This window comes from Oncorhynchus nerka, linkage group LG28, assembly GCF_034236695.1.
Source record: "Oncorhynchus nerka isolate Pitt River linkage group LG28, Oner_Uvic_2.0, whole genome shotgun sequence".
Lineage (NCBI taxonomy): Eukaryota > Metazoa > Chordata > Actinopteri > Salmoniformes > Salmonidae > Oncorhynchus > Oncorhynchus nerka.
In genome coordinates this window covers 38,533,767-38,545,298 of record NC_088423.1, presented here as the reverse complement: position 1 = coordinate 38,545,298, position 11,532 = coordinate 38,533,767, and the positions used below count along the sequence as shown (strand labels likewise).

Here is an 11,532-nt window from a genome sequence, read left to right as displayed (position 1 = left end):
ATAAATAATATATTTTTGGTTATTATAATAATTTCCCTTAACACCAATCATGTTCATGTACATCATGTACAGAGATGAAGGCTGTTTTATTAACTATATGGAAACAGTAAAATGTATATTTTGTTGAAATCTAACTTCTTAATTTAGTCTTGAAAAACATAAAAACAGTCTGCTGGCTTAGCTATCTATGTCTACTTGAAGTTGAAGTCACTTGTTGACAATTCTTTCTTGATCAGAAAGGTTTTCCAATCTTTGTATGGCACTGCTTCATGCAAACGCTGAAATGTTAGGTCCAATATACTGTTATTTTGAAAAGCATACAAATGCTATATATATATATATATATATATATATATATATATATTCTACCTTTAAAAAGTTATTACAACTGTATGTACAGTACCAGTCAAAAGTTTGGAGACACCTACTCATTCCAGGGTGTTTCTTTATTTGTACTATTTTCTACATTGTAGAATAATAGTGAAGACATCAACACTATTAAATAACACATATAGAATCATGTAGTAACCAAAAAAAAGTGTTAAAAAAACAAATCAAAATATATTTTATATTTGAGATTTCCAAGAGTGTGCAAAGCTGTCATCAAGGCAAAGGGTGGTTGTAGAATCTCAAATATATTTTGATTTGATTAACACGATTCCATATGTGTTATTTCATAGTTTTGATGTCTTCACTATTATTCTACAATGTAGAAAATAGCATAAATAAAGAAAAAAACAATACTGTTGATTAAAACAAATCATACACAGCAAATATTAAATGGCACTTAAGTCACTTGTAAGGTCAGTAATACAATGACAAACTCTTATGGCAGGTTGTGTATCTTCACAACAGCAGTTTTTTTTGCCCAATCTGTGGACTTCCACAGTATGTTCCATAGCTATGGTACAGATCACAGGCAACGAAAGGCAATCTCGTGGTAATGTTTTTAACATACTCAAAATGTACATTAAATTCTACATTATATAAATAGATAAAGATTATATGCATAAGTTAATCAATATACACTGAGTGTACAAAACATTAAGGACACCTGCTCTTTCCATGACAGACTGACCAGGTGCACCTCAATATCAGGAAGCTGTCCTTAATGTTTTATACACTCAGCGTATATACATAATGTTAACATAATAAACCCTTCATTCCCATGTTTGATCAAATGGTCTTAGGTTCAATTCAAAACGTTTGACATCCAAATACTGAGGACACAAAGCTAGTTGAAAAGTCCATGACTAAATAGACATAATATTACATTTTCTTTTGGGCTGTTTTGAACAAGCTAACAAAAAAAAACAGACAGAGATACAAACAAATATATTACAATATGGAACAATAAGTTTAAGTACTGTGTTTAAGTGCAAAGCGTAAAAAGAGCGATCTAACAAAATGGTATATGCCTGTTGGAAAAATTCATGGGTATATGTAGCAGATACTGTCATTTGAAATTGGCATAGTCTGAGAAAATGTCAACAAAATCTTGAACGACTCTGTAGCAGAAGTCATATTGTTCCTGAAACAACAAACAAAACACACAACACAAACATAAATCACTGAAATACATCATTGTCATTCTATTGAAGATCATTTGAATATGTCACCTTTATACTGTATCTTTTAATGAATTTAGACTATGCATTAAATCTCTATGATAGAAATTGTATCCAAACATTGCAAACAATGTGTTGATGCTACGATATGTAATACCTACCACAGTCTGAACCATGTGTGGTCTCTTCATGCGTAAACTCTTGACTGTCTGAAACACGTCCAGTAGGCCCTCGGCTTTCACCCTCTCCAGAATATTACTCAGGGCGATGAATGTCCCAGTCCGGCCCGCACCAGCACTGAGAAATAAACCCAGGACAGAATCGTCATTATCTACAGCATCGACTAACTACCATTAGAGGGTATTGAAATGATGTGCTTATAACTGAATGTGAATCAAAGGAGTATACTACATTACATACACCCTCAGGGTTCTACCAGTTCACTGTCGTGCTGTTTGGGCTGCATTGAGCGCCAAAGCAGTGCACTGATTTCACAACATTCAGGTAAGTTACACTACACGACTAAAAGTATGTGGACACCTCTTCGCCGAAGATCACATTCCAAAATCATGGGCATTAATATGGAATTGGTCACCCCATTGCTGCTATAACAGTCTCAACTCTTCTGGGAAGGCTTTCCACTAGATGTTGGAACATTGCTGCGGGGACTTGCTTCCCATTCAGCCACAAGAGCATTAGTGAGGTCGGGCACTGATGTTGGGTGATTAAGCCTGGCTCGCAGTCGGAGTTCCAATACAACTCAAAGGTGTTCCATGGGGTTGAGGTCAGGGCACATTGCAGGATCATTCAAGTTCTTCCACAGCGAGCGACAAACCATTTCTGCATGGACCTCACTTTATGCATGGGGACAATGGCATGCTGAAACAGGAAATGGCCTTCCCCAAACTGTTGCCAAGGCCGAAGGGGCCAAGTCCGAACCATGAAAAACAGCCCCAGACCATTATTCCTCCTCCACTAAACTTTACAGTTGGACAGGTGGCATCCTGTGATGGTGGCACGTTGAAAGTCACTGAGCTCTTCAGTGAAACATTCTGCTGCCAATGTGTGTCTATGGAGCTTACATGGCGGGATGCTTGATTTTATACACCTGTCAATAACGGGTGTGGTTGCAATAGCCAAATCCACAAATTGAAAGAGATACTTTTGTATATATAGTGTATCTTGTTAGAGGTTGATAAGAGATATCTCTAACAGTAGAGCTCCTAGATCTACACCTTCCTAGTCTCCCATTTCCCTAGCCATAGGGCTATACTGCAAACCTAACAGCTTACAGTGACGTCCTTTCCCATTTGTATTGAAAACAATTAGTTGGAGAAAAGGTGACCTTTGACTAATAGTACTAATAATCAGCCTCCCTTAAAGAGACACTAATCCAAACGGTAGCACTAATACATCTGCTATCTCTCACAATCTTTGGATTGAGTCAGTGCTTACAATGCTGGTGAGAGCGAGAGAGGGCGATTGTAATGGGCAAGCACCCATTCCCAACGGATGAGAAAAAGCTTTAAAAAGCCCCTCTTTAGACAGGCCCTGATGAAGGAATACGAGAGAGTGATGACACCATTTCCTGCCGTTAGCTCATTCTATCAGATTAATCAAAGCACGAGTCGTAGGAGATTTCACTTTGAGAGGTTTTAATTGACTGTGAATCAGTGGATTGGATCAATCCCAGTGGGCCGTGCTACATGATAAGTACTTCACCTGGAGCTACGTATGTTCTGATCAGAGCTTTCACAGCAGTCTTTCACACAAGTAGTAATAAAGAGTTGGCCTGTAGAACAGTCTAAAAAGGCTAAATGTACCATTTATTGAAACTGACATGACCAAAATGGAAAAAAAGTAATCTATATTCTTTAAAACATTATTTTGTGTTTGGTATGATCCTAATGTGTTTTTTACCCCCTAGATTCGATTGACGCAGTACATACCAAAAAAATTGAAGTTACATAAAATATATATATATATATATATCCCCATCAAAATCTGTCAGTTTAAGCTAGAGATATCTTTTTTTTTTTTTGCATTGTCTCAATCCACTGCATCTGCCAGTGCACTTCACATCTTTGGTGAAAAGTAGTAGAGCTAGCACAAAAACGTCTGTAACATCCAAATGGTTTGACCTACAAACTATTATGACCACTCTATGCTCTACGACCCCTGAAGGTAACCTGTACAAGTTTGAAAAAACAAATGAAATATGATGGTAGTTTTGTGTCTACCCCAAAAAGGGGTTAAATATGTGTAAAAAAAGAAATACATTTATTTCACAAGTTTTTTTTTATATCTCCTAGATATACTGTAGGACAGATAATGAATAAACAAGGTTTTAAAGGATTTATTTTTTTACTGTCCTTGCTATTTATGACTGCGTTATTTAATGCGTTTCTATGGGCTTTAGTAGTAAAGGCCAAGATCAATATTTTCTCAAAGAATTTTGAGATATTTTTTTTACACGTAAAGGGGTCCTAAAATTTTAAATCCAATAGCTAAATGATCCATAGAATAACAATCTGAAAAAACAACATGTCAGCTTTGCACCCCCCAGCCCCCCACACCCCTCAATGTCTTGCGCTCTACAGAATTAAAAGGGCAGTAGTAATGAGGCTACCAGATTTGGTGTGTGTGCACAGTACATGTACCTTACCTGCAATGTACTATGATGGGGTGGTTTCCAGACTGTTGTTGCTGTCTCTGCACTGAAGCAATGATGTCGATCATTCCCTTTCCCTCTGTCGGTATTCCGATCTCAGGCCAGCCGTGGAAATGAAAGTGTCGGACGTGCCTTGACTGTTTTTCCTGGTGATAGGAAACATAGGTGATTCATCATTACATACATTCGTATACCTGGTAACAATAAAGGTAAACCTAACATGTACTTAAACTAATTCACTTCAAGATAAGACACACATTTAGATAGCAGAATGCCATTGATTAGAGGACCAAACCCAGTGATCCTCAAGGACAAAAATAAAGATCAAAGAATATATTTAAAATACATCCATATCGGATAGCTCGCGTGCTTGTTTATGTAAAGGAAACTTACTGGTCCATATGTGAGCACCATGTCCTTCAGAGTGAAAGTGTCACATAGGGCATCCCCCTTCAGCTCCAAAGTGTAGTCTTCAAATGTCGCAGTGCCCTCTGCTGGCCAGTACTGGAAACATTTGTCCTGGAGAAAGTGACAGATAAATATCAGGCAGGGGTGTCAAACATAAAGCCCACAGGTGGGAAAAACAACCTACATCTATATTGAAATTACTCATAATAAATCGAAACTGTGTAGAAATTATAATGGTTGAAAATAAAATATAATAAAAATTCCCGAAATTAAAGCTAGAGTCAGGCCACATTGAAAATACAGAAAAACGATGGATAGAAATGTCTTTGCTAATTTTGACGACAAGGAATGTTTGAGCGGACTTACAGACCACTAAAGCGGTCCCACGGGGCAAAATGTATTTGACACCCTGATGTAAGGCAATTCTACATGGACATTTCTGTAGAAGACTATAGAACATTTTAACCTCCCAAAAATTCAAAGATAAATAAATATGTTGTGTATCACTATTAGAGGCAGCTAACTAGCAACGTGCATGCCCAGCCCACCTGAGGATCTCTATTTCCTGTATATGAGGGGTGCAAAATCGACTTGTCACTTATCTTTCGTTGGATTGATTGCTTTCATTTTACACTGTTAGCTCTTTCCCACTCTTGCTTGTGCCATTTTTTCCCCCATTAACTTTAAGACCTTGGAAACATTTGAAATGACCTGTTAAACACATTCTAGTAATGGCTGAAATGGGCTCAATGGAATACAATGGTGTTGGAATACAATGAAAAAGTAAACATTTAATGAAGTTGATATTTTTACAAATTAGATGTGCTGAAATTAAAGCAATTACCGAACATGAACACTCTGATTATAGTGATACTGATCTCTCAAACAATGTAAAGCAGGGGTCTCCAACCTTTTCTAGCATGAGAGCTACTTCAAAAAAGATATATATGCTACAAAAAATATAATTCTAGCTTTTAAATAGGCACATTATTCTCTTCTCCTCTCCCCTGCGACTCTTCCCTGGTCCTTAACGCACAAAAGAAAGTAGTGCACTATATTTTATAAACAACTGTAAGGGGGGGGGCTATAAAATAATTTAAAAATATATTTTCCCAAATTATGTCTCCATTTTATTTTTCACTCTTAAAATTACAATTGTTCATAGAGAAACAACAAAATTGGATGTTCTGAGTCCATGTCAATTCTTAAAACACATCGACATGTTGGAGACCCCTGATGTAAAGTATGCATAGATAGGTGTAATCTACAGCCAAGCATTTTGTTTTTAAATCCTTCTCTACACACTTATTAAATTATGCAAGGGAATGTGACAACAACAGTAATTCATAATTAATGAGGCAGCATAGACAGTGCAGGTTAGCACTGCAGTAGGCCTAAACAGAGGAAGTCTTTGGTGGTTGCAGCCCTGTTATATAATGTATGCAAATACACCCAGTATATACAAATGAGGCACATATAATTAATTTAAAAAATACCCGATATACTAAGAAAATGTACATTAGGAAAAAAAGGTGACAATTTACAATGAGTGAACTCCATTCATTATGTCCGTGCCAGTACAATGTGTTATGTGCTATAATTCCATTAATATAATATTTTAAAAACGCAAGAAGTTCAGAGGATCGTCATCCATTGTCCAACTGCAGCATTCATCAGAATTGTATTTTAAACCTTAAGCATTTTGTCGACTGCTGCTAAAATAACCGCTGTTATTTACTGATTAGGCTGTAATTAGCGCTTGCCACAGTGGGATCCGTACCTGTTCCCTCTCCTTGAGTTCAGTGAGCATGACAATAGAGTGACACCTGTACTCCCACACCATCCTCCAGAAGTCCTCCACCGTGTGGGACAGAGGACCTTGGGTAGCGATGAAGTAGTCCTTCTGTCTGTAGCCCTGGAAAAAAAAACACTGTTCAGGGCATCATATATGTAAAGACATAAACGGCTCTGGAGAAAGTTAAATAAGCTTCTAAATACTTACATCAATAAATGATGCATTGATGTAGTCCGTGAACTCTTGGCCCCTTTTCATTGACAATATAACCCGGTTGAAGTCATCTGTGGTAAAGCAAAAACATTAACTTCATTTATTTCCAACAATAGTTCAACTACTTGTGTCGTTTAACTACAGTATATTAATTCCAAAAACTAAGACAACTTCAAAGGATTAGCTTGGCAAAGTTTTTAGGCCTAAAATGAATTCATATCAAGCATCAATACAGCACTAAGAGTTTGATGGTGGTAGCGTTGTAATGTAATATGGAACAGTTAAGAGTGTCAGAGTATTCCTTACATGGAATGATCTGAAGCACACGGTTCTTCTTCATGTTGGCAGGAAGGTTTCCGGTCCTCATGTTCTCCTTCATTATGCGTACATTGGTCAGTTTCTGAGGAGAGGACATGGAGTGAAATTAGGACTACTTAAGAGAGATGGCTACCCTCATTTGAATGTGGCTATAAATGTGAGACAATTTAGGAAAGCAGATATACAGTAAGTGTTTGACTGGCCCTTACCCTGAACTCTTCTTCTAGGCCCAGCCTTTCGAGGGGTGCTCTGGTATTGTGGAGCTTCTGCAGATGGCCTTCCAGAGAGGACACATCCAGCTCTGTGTCACCATATAGATAATACTCCAACAGCGCCTGATAGATGAATGAGTACTGCATCTGAAATACAGACAGTGGTGAAAGATGGATGTGAAAGAGTCATCTTTGCATGTTTGTACTGCAGGAAGACATTGAAATGTCAGGAAACACTTACATCAGTCTGGACGAGTTGAGAGCGCTGCTCCCGTATTCTGGTCACAAACCCAAAGACATCCAGCCTCTGCTCTACATGCATCATGTCAATCATGGCATCTATGACGATAAATGTTCCAGTCCTTCCTACACCAGCACTGAGGAAAGACAAGAGACAGGACAGAATATTGAACCTTACATTGTCATAGAGCTCTGAGGTAAGTTAGATGATTCAATTGAAAGATAATGCACTGTATTTCCATGGCTCAGTTAGCAACAGGAATCTTGATTGTGGTATGGCCTAAAATGTGCTAAATTGCAACATGTCCATAAAAAATATTCTAAAAAGCCACATGTCTACAAGCCAACAACATCCACAGGGTTTGAAGGGCCAGTCACACAGAGAGCAGTCTGGGATACCAGCATACGGTGAATGAAACCAATCAATGAAGCCCATTCAGGAAGCAAAGCCCCAGGGCCAACACCTGCTTCAACAGTTGTTCCTGCTAGTGTCTAACTTCGGTGGTGTAGTCAAAATACTTATGTATACAGTACCATTCAAAATGTTGGACACATCTACACATCTATTTGTACTATTTTCTACATTGTAGAATCATTTGTTTTTCAACAGGACAATGACCAAACACACCTCCAGGCTGAGTAAGGGCTATTTGACCAAAAAGGAGAGCGATGGAGTGCTGCATCAGATAACCTGGCCTCCACAATCACCTGACCTCAACCCAATTGAGATTGCTTGGGATGCTTTGGACAGCAGAGTGAAGGAAAAGCAGCCAACAAGTGCTCAGCATATGTGCAAACTCCTTCAAGGCTGTTGGAAAAGCATTCCTCATGAAGCTGGTTGAGAGAATGCCAAGAGTGTGCAAACCTGTCATCAAGGTAAAGGGTGGCTACTTCGAAGAATCTCAAATATAACACATATTTTAATATGTTTAACACTTTTTTGGTTACTGCATTATTCCATGTGTGGTATTTCATAGTTTAAGTCTTCACTATTATTCGACAAAGTAGAAAATCTTTCAAAGATAATTCGTAAAAGTCCAAATAACTTCACAGATCTTCATTGTAAAGGGTTTAAACACTGTTTCCCATGCTTGTTCAACGAACCATAAACAATTAATGAACATGCACCTGTGGAACGGTCATTAAGACATTAACAGCTTACAGACAGTAGGTCACAGTTATGAAAACTTAGGGCACTAAAGAGGCCTTTCTACTTACTCGGAAAAACACCAAAAGAAAGATGCCCAGGGTCCCTGCTCATCTGCGTGAACAAGCCTTAGATATGCTGCAAGGAGGCATGAGGACTGCAGATGTGGCCAGGGCAATAAATTGCAATGTCAATACTGTGAGACACCTAAGACAGCGGTACTGGGAGACAGGACGGACAGTTGATAATCCTCACAGTGGCAGACCATGTGTAACACCTGCACAGCATCGGTACATCCGAAAATCACACCTCCCGGACAGGTACAGGATGGCAACAACAACTGTCCGAGTTACACCAGGAACGCACAATCCTTCCATCAGCGCTCAGACTGTCCGCAATAGGATGAGAGAGGCTGGACTGAGGGCTTGTAGGCCTGTTGTAAGGCAGGTCCTCACCAGACATCACCGGCAACAACGTCGCCTATGGGCATTTGGAGGTGGAGGGCCCGTCATGGTATGGGGCGGTGTGTCACGGCATCATCGGACTGAGCTTGTTGTATTTGCAGGTAATCTCAACGCTGTGAATTACAGGGAAGACATCCTCCTCCTTACTGTGGTACCCTTCCTGCAGGCACATCCTGAGCGGTTCAGCACTCAGCGGTCCCGTTCTGTGAGCTTGTGTGGCCTAACACTCCATGGCTGAGTCATTGTTGCGTCTAGATATTTCCACTTCACAATAACAGCACTTACAGTTGACCGGGGCAGCTGTAGCAGGGCAGAAATTTGACGAACTATGATGGTGCCATGTTGAAAGTCAGAGCTCTTCAGTACGGACCATTCTACATCCAATGTCTGTATGGCGGTGTGCTAGTTTTTATTTACATTTACATTTACATTTAAGTCATTTAGCAGACGCTCTTATCCAGAGCGACTTACAAATTGGTGCGTTCACCTTAAGACATCCAGTGGAACAGCCACTTTACAATAGTGCATCTAAATCTTTTAACAGGGGGGGGGGTGAGAAGGATTACTTTATCCTATCCTAGGTATTCCTGAAAGAGGTGGGGTTTCAGGTGTCTCCGGAAGGTGGTGATTGACTCCGCTGTCCTGGCGTCGTGAGGGAGTTTGTTCCACCATTGGGGGGCCAGAGCAGCGAACAGTTTTGACTGGGCTGCGCGGGAACTGTACTTCCTCAGTGGTAGGGAGGCGAGCAGGCCAGAGGTGGATGAACGCAGTGCCCTTGTTTGGGTGTAGGGCCTGATCAGAGCCTGAGGTACTGAGGTGCCGTTCCCCTCACAGCTCCGTAGGCAAGCACCATGGTCTTGTAGCGGATGCGAGCTTCAACTGGAAGCCAGTGGAGAGAGCGGAGGAGCGGGGTGACGTGAGAGAACTTGGGAAGGTTGAACACCAGACGGGCTGCGGCGTTCTGGATGAGTTGTAGGGGTTTAATGGCACAGGCAGGGAGCCCAGCCAACAGCGAGTTGCAGTAATCCAGACGGGAGATGACAAGTGCCTGGATTAGGACCTGCGCTGCTTCCTGTGTGAGGCAGGGTCGTACTCTGCGGATGTTGTAGAGCATGAACCTACAAGAACGGGCCACCGCCTTGATGTTAGTTGAGAACGACAGGGTGTTGTCCAGGATCACGCCAAGGTTCTTAGCGCTCTGGGAGGAGGACACAATGGAGTTGTCAACCGTGATGGCAAGATCATGGAACGGGCAGTCCTTCCCCGGGAGGAAGAGCAGCTCCGTCTTGCCGAGGTTCAGCTTGAGGTGGTGATCCGTCATCCACACTGATATGTCTGCCAGACATGCAGAGATGCGATTCGCCACCTGGTCATCAGAAGGGGGAAAGGAGAAGATTAATTGTGTGTCGTCTGCATAGCAATGATATGAGAGACCATGTGAGGTTATGACAGAGCCAAGTGACTTGGTGTATAGCGAGAATAGGAGAGGGCCTAGAACAGAGCCCTGGGGGACGCCAGTGGTGAGAGCGCGTGGTGAGGAGACAGATTCTCGCCACGCCACCTGGTAGGAGCGACCTGTCAGGTAGGACGCAATCCAAGCGTGGGCCGCGCCGGAGATGCCCAACTCGGAGAGGGTGGAGAGGAGGATCTGATGGTTCACAGTATCGAAGGCAGCCGATAGGTCTAGAAGGATGAGAGCAGAGGAGAGAGAGTTAGCTTTAGCAGTGCGGAGGGCCTCCGTGATACAGAGAAGAGCAGTCTCAGTTGAATGACTAGTCTTGAAACCTGACTGATTTGGATCAAGAAGGTCATTCTGAGAGAGATAGCGGGAGAGCTGGCCAAGGACGGCACGTTCAAGAGTTTTGGAGAGAAAAGAAAGAAGGGATACTGGTCTGTAGTTGTTGACATCGGAGGGATCGAGTGTAGGTTTTTTCAGAAGGGGTGCAACTCTCGCTCTCTTGAAGACAGAAGGGACGTAGCCAGCGGTCAGGGATGAGTTGATGAGCGAGGTGAGGTAAGGGAGAAGGTCTCCGGAAATGGTCTGGAGAAGAGAGGAGGGAATAGGGTCAAGCGGACAGGTTGTTGGGCGGCCGGCCGTCACAAGATGCGAGATTTCATCTGGAGAGAGAGGGGAGAAAGAGGTCAGAGCACAGGGTAGGGCAGTGTGAGCAGAACCAGCGGTGTCGTTTGACTTAGCAAACGAGGATCGGATGTCGTCGACCTTCTTTTCAAAATGGTTGACGAAGTCATCTGTAGAGAGGGAGGAGGGGGAGGATTCAGGAGGGAGGAGAAGGTGGCAAAGAGCTTCCTAGGGTTAGAGGCAGATGCTTGGACTTTAGAGTGGTAGAAAGTGGCTTTAGCAGCAGAGACAGAAGAGGAAAATGTAGAGAGGAGGGAGTGAAAGGATGCCAGGTCCACAGGGAGGCGAGTTTTCCTCCATTTCCGCTCGGCTGCCCGGAGCCCTGTTCTGTGAGCTCGCAATGAGTCGTCGAGCCA

The 11,532-nt window shown here is 41.7% G+C and overlaps 1 protein-coding gene across 2 annotated transcripts in view; it reads right to left on the bottom strand.

Moving 5' to 3' along the window:
* Positions 1-933: 933 nt before the first annotated feature.
* Positions 934-11,532, bottom strand: part of LOC115113209 (receptor-type tyrosine-protein phosphatase epsilon-like) — a 64,510-nt gene continuing 53,911 nt past the window's right edge. For both annotated transcript variants that reach the window (XM_029640589.2, XM_029640587.2), the window contains 9 exons: positions 7,427-7,562; positions 7,183-7,332; positions 6,962-7,055; positions 6,650-6,726; positions 6,428-6,562; positions 4,633-4,758; positions 4,234-4,385; positions 1,730-1,865; positions 934-1,531 (listed from right to left, as the gene is read on the bottom strand). In XM_029640589.2, the coding sequence (XP_029496449.2) occupies positions 1,457-1,531; positions 1,730-1,865; positions 4,234-4,385; positions 4,633-4,758; positions 6,428-6,562; positions 6,650-6,726; positions 6,962-7,055; positions 7,183-7,332; positions 7,427-7,562 (1,081 nt within the window). In that variant the 3' untranslated portion in view covers positions 934-1,456. The remainder of the gene's footprint in view (positions 1,532-1,729; positions 1,866-4,233; positions 4,386-4,632; positions 4,759-6,427; positions 6,563-6,649; positions 6,727-6,961; positions 7,056-7,182; positions 7,333-7,426; positions 7,563-11,532) is intronic.